Raw genomic sequence first — 13574 nt, 5'->3', positions numbered from 1 at the left:
CCCTTTGTTCTTCCCTGACACTAACGCACGCCCTGCACACCCATCATATTACATTAATGTCCATGGTGGTGGTGTAAAATTCTCGAGCTTATCTCCTCTTTTAAATACTGAGTAAACACATAAGCTTAGAAAAAGCTTATGTATTTACTATTACCACTATGATCTCAGCTTTATTTAAGAGCAGCTTAAAATGCAATTCCCATAGGTGTCTTTTTTTTTTTTACCTCTCCTAAGAATATGAAGGCTTGCCTGGATTAAGACCCTATGATCTCTATGTAGATTGACTTAAAATCCAATGGAATGATCAAAAATATTTAGGACGCTTATTGGTGGTTGCCCCTTTTACACACTTGCTTCCCCAGCTTCAAGCATTTAGCTGATGAGACCAGACCAATGTGAGTGTGTAAATGAGTATAGTAGATTTCACTTTGCAAGCCCTAGGTAGTATCAGACACTAAGACTCAGTAGTCCGTCCATTGTAGGAATCTGTGTCTTTTTGGAGGACTCTTTTTCTGTAGTAGTAGTTGTTGTTGTTGTTCGTCTGTCAAGAAAAAAGTTTTCCTTTTTGTGGCTCTCAAATTGGGGTATAGAGTAGGAGACAAAATGAAGCTGTATTTCACTGTTAGTGAGTAACTAAGGCTTCTCCCTCCCTCCCTGTCCTGTCAGTCTTCGGCCAATGACTTGCTTGCATCAGACATCTTTGCTCCTCCCGTCTCAGAACCTTCAGGCCAGACATCACCCACAGGACAACCTACAGCCCTGCAGCCCAACCCTCTGGATCTCTTCAAAACAAGTGCTCCTGCCCCAGGGGGGCCCCTGGCGGGTCTAGGTAGGTGCCTAGAGATAAAATTAAGTATGACTCTTTTGCTTTTGCTCATAAAATGATGATGCATCAGAAGACATTTCATACTCCTAGAGGGTTCTACAGCATAAGATTTGAGCATGCCAGGGAGCCCTTCTCTCACTTCTACTCCTATACAACCCCACACCCATTTGATATTCTTGACTTGTACTCACATTTGGCTCCTCAAGGCAGCATGAGACAATACATTCATTTTCAGTATTGTAATTACTTGAACCAACTGGTCATGGTTTCCTGAGAGACAATTGTAAGGGATTCTAAACTCAGACCAGCTTCAGTAACAAAACAGGGTTGACATAAGAGAGGTTTGTCTGTCAACTGTAGCAGCATGCATGTCTTCCATGTCTTTTACCATAATAGATCGAAGACCTATGCCCTTTCAACACATAGCCCTCTTAGCAGGAATATATGCCCAAGAAGGATATAAGTTAAGTCTGAAGCAAGAATAAGTCACAGAGTGAAAGTCCTAGGTTCTGGGCCCAGCTGTGTTCCTAGGCATATGGTAAGAGTAGATCAGGCACACATCCTAATCAGTCTCTGAACGCTTCTGCCATAGGAGCTCCTTGCCAATATTTTGGCTAGCTTGAGTGTTTTACTGAAGCTAGAACATAAGTCCTAGAAAGCCAAAGTTGAAAAAAGCAGAGAAATAAGGGAAGATGTGGAATTTTATCAGACACCTAGGATGCATTGATGCTCTTAATTCCTAAATGTGTCATTAGCTTGTGTGAGCTGCTGATAACTCTATGGTAGGACAGTGGGAAAGTCCATTTGACTGAGGGCTGGCCTTGCTATTCTTTGTCCATAGCCTATACTTCTTTTCAGACTCCATGGTACAGTTTTCAGAAACCCTGACAATAGTTTTTGCTGTCCTGCTGTGGACTCTTTATTTTTCTGCTCTTGGCACGTCTACAAACTCCAAATGGACTCTGGCTTGGGAGGTGGAGGACTGTAGATGAGGAAGGACTCTCCTCTCCTTTGATAAAATCTGACCAGGGATCCTGGCTTTCTCTGCCTCCTGCAGTCAGTCATCAGGATCCTTCTTTTGTTTTGTTTTGTTTTCCTCTCTGTTTCTGTTGTTTTCCTACAAAGGAAAATATTTTGGTTCTTTTACAAGAAGTCTATTTAATCATATCTAGAATAGGGTGGCCAGAGGAGGACTGTTACTCAACTGCTGAGTGGCTGAAATCCGTGAGGGTATGAAAAGCCAGCTTGTCCCAGGTCTCTGTTCGCATTTACCCCATCAAGAGGCTCTCTCTAAAGACTTCATGTCTCTTGGGGGTTTCTCCTTTTCTGCGTTGCTCTTTTCCCTGCACCCCCAAGTGGAGCTGGTTGGTACCCTTCCCTCACAGAAGACCAGAGTACTTGCAATGCAATGTCTGCAGCGAGATCACATCACAGAGCTTTGTATCTAATATCAATGCCCTTAAGAATTTTTGCAGCCAATATTTAACAAGTCAGCCTGAAAATACAGCTGGACCCTATAACTGTTTATTTATTCAGACGAAGTGAAGCTTTTTGGCTAGGTGCCCCTATGGAGGCCTTGGGGTATACAACTGCAGAATACTGATGATTGTTCCAAGTTTGGACATGGGACTCAAACTGAGCTCTACAGTGTAGTCCCTGTCCATTAGCAGGGATCCTCAGCCAAACCATGGAAGGTTGTAGGTCTGGCTTCCGCTAGACCCAGCTGGGGAACTGTCTCCCCTGGAGATCTGGGGGGTGGGGAGAGGGTATTGTAGAAAGCTGAGCCCTCAGTTTCAACTTCCTTGTATTTTAATGTAGCTTCAGAAGGTAATAAAATTAATGTTCTATACCCATGTCCCCTTTTTCCTTAGTCCTTGCCCCTACTTTGTCCAGCTGGGCCTTAAATGTGTTGAAACACAATGTGGGGAATTTGGTGGGTAGGAATGAAGACTGGTATAAGTATATACTGAGAAAGCCTTGAATTCCTGGCAAATGTAATATTTCTCTCTCTCTCTCTCTTTTTTTTTTTTTTTTTTTGAGACAGAGTCTCACTCTGTCACCCAGGTTGGAGTGCAGCAGTGCTGTCTTAGCTCACTGCAACCTCTGTCTCCCAGGTTTAAGCCATTCTTGTGCCTCAGCCTCTCTAGTAGCTGGGATTACAAGCATGCGCCACCACACTCAGCTAATTTTTGTATTTTTAGTAGAGACAGGGTTTCTCCAAGTTAACTAGATTGGTTCTGAACTCCTGGGCTCAAGTGATCCTCCCACTTTGGCCTCCCAAAGTGCTGGGTTTACAGGAGTAAGCCACTGCCCCCAGCCCTAATTTTTTCTCTTTTATGAATACCATTCTCACTAATATGATATTTTCCTAAGTGAAGACAAGTTGTCTAACATAAGAGATGACAAAATTCTACCCTCCTTTTTGCACATCTAACTGGTGGAAATTATTAGTGAATGATCTGGCTTCTGTTAATACAATTCAACTGAGCGTGTTTTAAAATATGAGCAACAACTTTGTTCAAACTAAACCCATTTTTAGAGTCTGTATTGTAGAATATAAGAGAACTTTCTCTTCATTTGTTATGAAAGGAGTATATTCTTCAGTGAAAATGAAGTCTAATTTCTGTATCTGTGAAATAAGTGTTTGAATTAACATAGCATTTGAAAATTAAAGTTGCCCCATGCCTTGCTGCCAAGGAGACAGAACAGGAGAATGGGGTGTCAGATTTAGAGCCAGTGCGCCTGATTTTCAGTCCCTACCACCAGACTATAACCTTCTGAATTTTAATTAATATCCTTGCACCCAATTTCCTCACTTCCAAAAAGCATACTGATTAAGTGAAATGTCCTGTTCTGAAACCCACCACTCTCTGTGAATATACCATGTGTGCCCATGGCCAGATGGCCAGCGTGCATGATGAAAATGGAGTCAGGTAATACCAATGTCTCAGACGAAGCTCAAAGATAGAATCTCGTGCTCCATCACTCCTAAACACCATTTTCAAAGTATTCCCTCTTGAAAATGTAAATATCCCTAACCCAGGTCTGAAGAAAACTTTCATAACTAAAGAATGCCATGCACCAAAGCTCAAAGCAAGTAGATTTCAAGAGCAAAGCATCACCCACTAATAGATATGAGGCTGAATTTAGGTTTCATTGTTAGCGGTGACAGTTTAACTGAATCATTAATGCACTTGGAAAGAGGCAGGAAAGACAGCACCCTGTATATTAGAACAAGATGCAGGCAGTGAGCCTCTCAAGAATCAGAGGCCATCATTGGAGAGACCTGGATTCTGGCGATTTAACGAATTCCTGATGACATAGCAAGGTCGCAGGAGACAGAGTCATTCACCACAAAGATCAGATGCCCTGACGCAGGCCATTAGTTACCTTGAAAGATTTTTGTTTCCCATTGTCCTCTCTCCTCTTTTGAATTTTCTGTTCTAACTTCTGGCAAGGTTTAGTGAATGGCACATGGCAGGAAGCACTTTTATTTGGAACAGTCCTCCTAGGATAACATCCTTTCTTCCATTTTTATATATAAACGCCTAAAACTCCCTTGGCATTGGCCAAACTTCATCTTCCCTTTATGTATATAGCTGTATCAGCCTTGGCAGCATTAAAAAGTGGAGAAACTTTGAAATGGTTTCTTCAGGATGCAAGCATGTTGAGGTCTTCTGCACATGTGTGACCGCTGGTTTCCATAAGACTCCAGACATGAGCCAGTTGCCAAATAAAAAGATCAAATCTGTGACTCAGAGAGTCCAATGGATTATCTTAATTAACTACATCATAATCAGCATGGTTCGTGCATAACAATATATTCACTTAACAAATAAGTTCCTGCTATTAACAGGCTCTGTTCTAGTTGTTTGTAACGTATCAGACAACTAGTGTCTGTATGACAAAGGCTTATTTTTTTGATGAGTAGGTACTTATGGACTGTATTACCCTTCTAATGAGGAAAGTTAAAAAGACATGGTGGGAAGAATATGGGCCTCAAAATGCAACCAGCATTTGAATGCTCACTATACAGATTAGCTGGCTGACTTTTACAGTGATTAATCGCTCAGAGTCTTTATTCTTCCCACATCAGCCTCAGGACTCGGTGGAGGTGTTAGCTGCATCGAGACTTCCCAGAGAGTTGTGCTCTCTGAAATTCAAGAATCTTCTTCAAGCTTGGCTCCTGATAAGTATTTTTCTTCCTCTTACTTCAGGTGGTGTAACTGTCACACTCCCTCAGGCAGGACCATGGAACACAGCATCTTTAGTCTTCAATCAGTCCCCTTCCATTGTTCCCGGAGCCATGATGGGTGGTCAACCTTCAGGATTTGGTCAGCCCGTCATTTTTGGTACAAGTCCAGCTGTTCCAGGTTGGAATCAGCCTTCACCCTTTGCAGCCTCAACTCCCCCTCCAATGCCTGTTGTCTGGGGCCCTTCTGCATCTGTGGCACCCAATGCTTGGTCAACAACAAGCCCTTTGGGGAATCCTTTTCAGAGCAATATTTTTCCAGCTCCTGCTGTGTCCACTCAGCCCCAGTCCATGCACTCTCTCCTGGCCACTCCTCCTCAGCCACCTCCCAGAGCTGGCCCTCCCAGGGACATCTCCAGTGATGCCTTCACTGCCTTAGACCCACTTGGGGATAAAGAGATCAAGGATGTGAAAGAAATGTTTAAGGATTTCCAACTGCGGCAGCCACCTGCTGTGCCTGCGCGGAAGGGAGAGCAGACTCCTTCTGGGACTTCGAGTGCCTTTTCCAGTTATTTCAACAGCAAGGTTGGCATTCCTCAGGAGAATGCAGACCACGATGACTTTGATGCTAATCAACTATTGAATAAGATCAATGGTAAGCCACTCACCACTCTGCCTACTGTTCCAACAACTATCTCCACTGCCACATGAACCTAAATGAGTCCCCCAAATGAACCCTCTCCCACCCATCAATAGCCTTGCTTTTGCTTCTGTTGGCAATCAAGGGTTATGGAGACAACTTAACCATTTACCTTTTGGTGATAACTGTTTACCTTAGTCATTTCTGAGGACTGACCCAATGCTGCCCTCTAGTGATAAATCTTAAAAGGGCTGCCATGAGCTATTGAAATGTGATGACTGGTGGCTCTTGGAGGGCTGTATAATAAGGCGTCATCCATGTTCCAAAGCTTTAAATGAGGGGATTCTGAATCTCTTCCACTTCAGATAAATATGCATAGTTTTCTCTTCTGAGAGGGATAATAATTATTGGGATACCTAGTATTTGGTGTTGATTTTTGTTCCACGGATGTAAATTTCAAAAGTATGGAACTAAATTTCAAAGATAAGCTGACTCGGGGACTGGCCTATATTTGGGGAAAGCTTGTCTACTGATTCCCTGGATTTTTTGCCTTCTAGAACCACCAAAGCCAGCTCCCAGACAAGTTTCCCTGCCAGTTACCAAATCTGCTGACAATGCATTTGAGAACCCTTTCTTTAAAGATTCTTTTGGTTCATCACAAGCCTCTGTAAGTATCAACCATTAGAAGCTGTTCTCCAATGTACATGCCACATAGAGCTCCGGCCTCCTGAATTAACCTTGCTTTTATAATAGCTTTTTTTGTTTTTTTTGGAGACAGTCTTCCTCTGTGGGCCAGGCTGGAGTGCAGTGGTGCAATCTCAGCTCACTGCAACCTCCACCTCCCAGGTTCAAGCAATTCTCCTGACTCAACCTCCTGAGTAGCTGGGACTATAGGCACGTGCCACCACACCTGGCTAATTTTTGTATTTTTTTGTAGAGATGGGGTCTCGCCATGTTGGCCAGGCTGGTCTCAAACTCCTGACCTCAAGTGATCCATCTGCCTTAGCCTCCCTCAGTGCTGGGATTACAGTCATGAGCCACCGCACCTGGCTATAATAACATTTTGATGGTAAAACATGTTTGACTAAGATTTGTCACCAAGAACCTTCACAGTATAAACATTGATGTAAACTGGAGAAAGATTATTTGCACAAGAACTATTATCTTCTGAATTTGAGAAATAATATCACATAGAAAACATCCTTCATATCTCACTTAACCTGACCCATGAAAGCATTTCGGGAGAAAATTGAGCCAAAATACCATCTTGAAAACCTTTCAAAAATGTAAGTTCTTAATTTTCCAATAATATTTCTATAGCTTATAAAAATAATACTTCCCATTTAGGGGAGGCAAATGAAATGCATCTGAACCTTGATTTTCACATAAATAATATACACTGCCATGTGCAAGCAGATGGAAACAGATCACTGTAAGCCCCATATAATGTTTGATTGGCCGATTGGCCTATGACCTAAGCGAGTTTTAAAAGAATTTTGGAAGTCTTCATTGTAAATTTTTTTTCTTATGACTGTAACTGTATTTATTGACTAGATGATTTATCTTCTTAGGTGGCTTCTCCTCAACCTGTATCTTCTGAGATATATAGGGATCCATTTGGAAATCCTTTTGCCTAAATTCTGTAAGTAGAAGATCCTAATAAGTCTATCTCAGGGGTTTTTGTGAGAAAGGATGACATGGAGTAAAGAGTGAAATTTTAATTTTAGAATTGGGAAGAGGGTAAATATCTATAATTGAGGAATAATCAATGTGGAAATCTGTACTTAGATCATTCAATAATGACTTGGCTGGGCACTTAAGAACAGAATTCCTAAACACATCAAAAAATAGTAATAAACCCTTGGGGATGTGGATTTTTATCTTATCTCATTTTTGGTTTTTCAGTTCTGTGTGGGAAGTAAAACTCAAAACAACACATCACAGGTTTCTAACCTTTTAACTTTCATGTTGAAGTGATTGCAAAACAACCTAGTAATAATTTGGTTTCCTATAAAGGGTTCGGATTCTGAAGATCTTCTGAAGCCACCGTACAAGTCAGCAAAACAGATTATGATCATTACTCCTCTTGATAGTATTAGATCTAAAAGTTTTAACAACTGTTAAAGATCTCCTTCATAGGCAGTAGGAGCTCAAAATGAGTCTGAAGGTTGATTCTTCTGTCTCATGGACTTTATCTTAGAAAGTGATTAGGTAGGATCACCCTCAGCTGAAACCCTGGGAGGGCTCAGTGTAACTCTTTCTCAACAGAAGGTGACAGCAACTTTGTTCTGATCTCAAAAGACTGAATTTAGTAGGGAAAAGAAGGCGCTCCCCATTTTAGAGCAGGTAGGGCAGCTGGTAGGGGTAGAACAATAGAAATAATGAAAAAAAAAAAACCCTTTTTTTGCCAATCTTGTCTCATCCAAACAGGACTATTAAACTATGATTTGGCCCATCTAGAATGTAATTATTTTTAATAGATAAATATCTTAAATGTGGTAAGAACAATAAGATTGAGCTTATAGGCATTTGGATCATTTTCCCTCAACTCCAGTTCTACAATGACTGTGTTTCCTATAGTATCTTTCCATAAACTGCTTCAGAAAACTGGGTAAATCATTAAAAATGCAAATTCCTGTGTCCTACCGCAGCCCTAAGGAATTTCTCTTTGGTGCCAAGGAAATGCTTCCTTTTAACAAGAGTGCAGGTGATCCTAAAGATAATAAAGCAGTATAGTAGATATTTAAGAGCTAGAAGTCTTACTAGAGACTCATTCTCACCTTCCACTCAAGGGGAGATACACCCAAACTGATAGAAGAAGTAAACTACACTGGGAGTCAAGATGGATTGTATGGACTAAATTGAATGAACTAGACTTCTCTTTGGCAGTCCTTTCTTCTTTAGGTCATGAAGGAAGGATAGTTTAGGTCAACCTGCTACATCAATAGATTGGGTAAGGGGAACTCTCATGGAATAAAATAACTAACATTGTTGAGCACTTGCGCTAATCATTTTATTAGATGCTCTACATTTATCATCTTCGTCAATCCTCACATCAGCCCTAGGAGATAGTATTACTGACATCTTTAATAATGACTTGATATTTAATACGTTGATATTCAGTTCAAAAATTCTAACCACAGGTTTCTTTCTTCTCCATACCTCTCTAGGAACTTGGTCTGCAGACCATCCGGAGGAATAAAAAGGTTGGCCTTAGTAGTCAAAAACAAAGCTGATAGCCAGACATGTCCTGATTTCTGCCTTTGTTCCAGCTTTGATATATTATCTGTTGCCTTATTTCTCATTGCCTCTTCTACCTGTAAAATGCTTTTCACTTTCTGTCAAGGTTAAAGCTAAACTGAATCTATGGCTTTAATTAAATTAAGATCCTAAACTCTCTAGCTTAAGTGTAAATGAAGTACAGTAGTTTTCCTACTGAACCCTTCCTATTGTGTCCCTGGAACATTCCAGAACACCTGCCTTCTGCCCTCTGGTTGGGAGACGCAGCCACCACATCCCTTCATCTCATAGTGTTTTGAATAAATTTTCAAATCCTTATTGTTCAAAGTTGTTCGGGGGTTCTGTTTCAGAGCATAAAACCCAAAGGTTATGATAGAACAAGGCACCTTCTTAAAAGAAATCTTGCTTCAGACCATCAGTTACAGAGAATTTCTAAAGTAAAATTGAAGCAACTACAACTTCTCCTTAGACACTTTGGAATCTAACCACTTAAGGACCTTTTTAAAAAGATAGCTTCTCTTCTTTCTGAAGATCAGTTTCTCCCAAGGCCAAGATTGTCCTTTTCTCCCATCTCTTGCTAGCCATTGCAAATGAGGGAAGAGCATTGTTCATCTCTCCTCTCCCTTTTTTCCTGATTCTTTTTTCAGTCAGTTTTGCTCCTGGGTTCAAGTAGCATTACCACCCTTTCACAAGCAACAGAGATTCTCACAGGGCAAATATATATATATATATATATATATATATATAGATTCACAGACAGCTCTGGAGTCTCTCTTCATTCTCGGTAATTGCTAGTCCCAAGAACTAGAATTGCAAATGGGCACAACTTATATCCTTCCTGTGGAAGAGGAGGCCATTCTCTTGAGCTGAAGTTCCAGAAGAGCAGTTAATGTTCAAGAGAAATTGAACTCAACTCAGCAACAAAGGACTCTATTTTGCAGAGCAACATATCAGCTAAATGTGATTGTGACAGACACATTAGGTGCTTATCTGGGGTCGTGCTAGGACTTTAACAAGTAACTGGAAAATCTTCTTGCAGCCACAATCTCATCATCGTTAGTAGGAAGATAAGTGGGGAGGAAAAAGTTGTAGAACAAATGTTTGGGGTCACCATTGAAAATCTAATGTCTGCAATATTTGTCTCCTCGTAACTTGGAAACGTTCCCAGTTCATTTTCAGTCCTGTTGTGAGCACAAATCTGAAGGGTTTATTCTTGTCAAAATAAGTTTGTTTTGTTTCGTTTATGTTGGGTTTTTAATGTTGTCTCTTGACCCTTAATGCTCAGGTTCTTGTGGGAGTTCATCAACCACATCCAATGTTACCTTGAGGGGGAAGAAGAGGGTGATGCTCAGAAGCTAAACAAGACAGTGGCCACATGACCCTCTATTGACTAGCCCCAAGTAGAAAGTCCTGTGGTTTTATGTTTAGTGGTAATAGCTGATCATATATGGCATAATTTTTTATCAGCTTCCTACTCAGTCACTATAAACACAGACTTGAAATAGTACTTTAAATGTCCAAATACCTAAATGTGGTAAACTGGAGGTAACTATTTCTAGGTAGTTGAATTTTTGAAAGTCATGATCAGCCACACAACTGTTTTGTACATACTTATTTTCTCATGCACTTTTCTGTATGCAAATAAAGCTATAAATTTACCCATTTCAATAAACTGGAGTGGCAGAATATCATGTGGTACCATCGGTTTATTCTACCTGCTTTGAGTTGACATTAGAGGCAAGCTATAAAACATACCAGTCTGAAGTGGAGAAAACGTTAGCTATCATGCATTCTGGATTGTCACAACAATGAAGAGAAAGTGGAAATCCATGAAATAGGACCATGAGTAAATTACCATCTGATCTATTTCAGCACCTTCTTCTCTCTCAAACCCACACACACTCCCTTTCTGGGAGTGTAAGGAAGACTAGTAGACCTGTACCAGAACAACCTCAGCTTAAATCACTCATTAGTGCACTATTGGTTCATGCCTTTTACCCTTGGCTGCCTCTTGTTTTTTATTCAGTCATATTTGACCTCACCAAGACACAACTGTGTGGACTGCTCTAGGCTGGCATAGGCCCCTCTGGAGAGCTGTTGCATGAGATGAGCGGGCTGATGAACAGATGTTTTTAACATTAGGACGCTCTTAAACTCTCTCACCTAGTATAAAAGTTCAAGGTGCTCATTCATTTTAAAAAGACCTGCAACTAAAAGAAAGAGAATCCCAAGGTGGGCTTTGCTTAGATGTTGAAGTCTTGGTGTTAAACCTAACTTCTCTGAGGAATAAGACAACATTTTGGGGAAGGATTATCTATTGGTGTATACTATTTTGGAATGTTCCTTATTTCTGCCTTACCTTTCTCCTTGACCGAAACATTGGATCTCTTTCTAACAATAGTGAGGTGGAATAGAAATACACTCCATACAAAAGCAGGTTCCAGGAGAACTGAAAGTAAAGCCACAGATGAGCTAGAGAAGGCTGCTGATAAGACCATGTTGCACAAATTATCTGGCTTATCCAGGTGCTCTGCAATGCTTCTAACCCGTTGAGCCTGTGTGTTATCTCCACGTGGTTTAATCTGTGAGATCTTGCCAGAGGTTAACTTGCTGTTGTGTACAAGAGGAGGACAAGCCTTTCGGCGCAGTACGAACTACTGTTGATCAAGCAGAGAGCGGCAGTTACTGAAGTGTCCCTGCAAAGTGGAAACACACCTGTTCCTTATACAGTCAGCTCTCCTAACCTCAGATTTCACATCTGCAGATTCAACCAGCCACAAGTGGAAAGTATGTGAATAGAAAATACAATAAAATAAAAATAATGCAGCAATTAAAATAATACAAATAAAAACAATCCAGTATAACAACTATTTACACAGCATTTATATTAGTTATTATAAGTAATCTATAAATAATTTGAAGTGTATGAGAGAATGTACATAGGTTATATGCCATTTTATATGAGGGACCTGAGTATCCACAGATTTTGGTATCTGCAGGAACTAATCCTCCACAGATACCAAGGGATAACTAATTTATTGAATAAGCAGTGGTATTCACACCTGTGTGCCAGAAGTTCCACTTTTCATGGTGACCCTATTATCTTGGAAAGAGAGTTTCCTTTTCATATCAAATATATCTAAGCTAAAAGCTGAACTTTAACAGCCAGCATACCCCTAAATTTCTCACATAAAAGCAATACAAAGGGCTGAGGTATAGACTTTCCCAAGATAATCTTGCATCTGTGAAGTACTTTACCATTTATGCAAAATAACTTTATTCCGTTGATGCCATTCATACTCCTTTGAGGTGGGATCTATTGTTGTAAGTATTACTCAGGCAAGACTGACATCCATGCTTTAAAAAAAGCTGCACTCTACCCCAACTCTTAAGGGAGTGTTTTTCACAGTATTTTATTATAACATTGTGTGTTGTAGTAGAGTGATCCTTTCATCCATTGATCTCAGACTTTACCATCAAAATATTAACTGTGGTGTCTAGAGAGAGCCAGAGGGTAATTTTGTGTCTTTCCTGAGGTGGAAGCAAAAGAAAAAGGAGGCGGCGGGGAGGGAAACAGAGGATGTAGCTAACTCAGGAGTTTGGTTGGCCTTGGAATAACCTGATGAGTGAGGACTCTGACCCATATTCCCGGAATAGGTTTAATACAAAAACCAGGAAAAGGTGGAAGCTGCCCCAAAGCCCCTGGTAAATATTTAAGCTATTACCATGTGAGGAGGTTGCTAAATAACAAAACAAATAGTTATTGCTGGGAAATGATATGTTTTGAGCTAATTCCCTTCTGCTAAAAATAATTAAAACTCATGTTCTAGGCTGATATGACCAACAGGGACATGTACAAGGCTATGTACTGGCAGCAGCTCTGTTAACACGTCGTAATTACAGCAATGCTGATGGACAAGGGCCAGCCATTTGTCATCTCACCTGATGAGTGGCCAAGCCCCTCATTTGCCCTTGCTTGGAATTGTGTCCTGTATTTAATTACTGAACCGCTACCACGTACTGAAATCATACAAGTGCTTGTCTTCAGCAAGACTATGGTGTGGGCTGCTCAGTGGCAAAGAAGCTGGCCTTCTGCAGAGATGAAAGATGAGGTTGTTAAAAATGGAAGGAAAAAAAGAAAAAAGCCCAACTCTGAAATTCTTTATGACTAAGTTTTCCTCGTGATATTGGTTGTGGAGTTTTCTCTCAACTCTTTATTCACGTGGTTGATTTCAATCATTATTTTATCTTACTTATAAGAAAGCCGAATCATTGCTGCTCTAAAAGTTACAGGGTAACCTGACTGGGCTGGAATTGAGTGGAGGATGCTTCTGGGGTGTGTCCGATGCTGCCTCCACTTGTACCTACTTAGACTAACTGATCACCATAGAAATGGGGTATAGCAGAGGGCTGAATGGAATTAAGATAAATATTGATAGAGTTGGCAAAATCAGAAAAGAGGAGGGCAGAGAGGCACCCATGAAAATACTGAAATGACTGGAGAAGAGGCTGGAGTCTGAGTGGGGAGGGAGTCATACAAATAGTCAAGAGTATTGGTGAACAAAAGGGTAGGACACGGCATAGACAGACACTGAGAACCTCAAAAGAGAAGAGAATTGTGCTGAGTCTTCCTTTAAAATGAAATGCTATAATGTAATCAAGTGTGCCCTACATAG

General features: G+C 40.7%; 1 protein-coding gene across 3 annotated transcripts in view; it reads left to right on the top strand.

Moving 5' to 3' along the window:
- DAB2 (DAB adaptor protein 2) overlaps positions 1 to 10588 on the top strand; it is a 52786-nt gene extending 42198 nt beyond the window's left edge. For 2 of the 3 annotated variants that reach the window (XM_033179438.1, XM_033179436.1), the window contains 5 exons: positions 667 to 829; positions 5044 to 5673; positions 6216 to 6325; positions 7230 to 7300; positions 8829 to 10586. In XM_033179438.1, coding sequence (XP_033035329.1) covers positions 667 to 829; positions 5044 to 5673; positions 6216 to 6325; positions 7230 to 7295 — 969 coding nt within the window. In that variant the 3' untranslated portion in view covers positions 7296 to 7300; positions 8829 to 10586. Of the gene's footprint in view, positions 1 to 666; positions 830 to 5043; positions 5674 to 6215; positions 6326 to 7229; positions 7301 to 8828 lie in introns of all 3 variants that reach the window. The other variant, XM_033179437.1, reaches the window with a different exon arrangement.
- The last annotated feature ends 2986 nt before the right edge of the window (positions 10589 to 13574 follow it).

This window comes from Trachypithecus francoisi, unplaced genomic scaffold, assembly GCF_009764315.1.
Source record: "Trachypithecus francoisi isolate TF-2019V2 unplaced genomic scaffold, Tfra_2.0 Lachesis_group2, whole genome shotgun sequence".
Taxonomy (NCBI): Eukaryota; Metazoa; Chordata; class Mammalia; order Primates; family Cercopithecidae; genus Trachypithecus; species Trachypithecus francoisi.
Note: the sequence above shows the minus strand (reverse complement) of the source record. Positions and strands in the feature narration are given on the sequence as shown.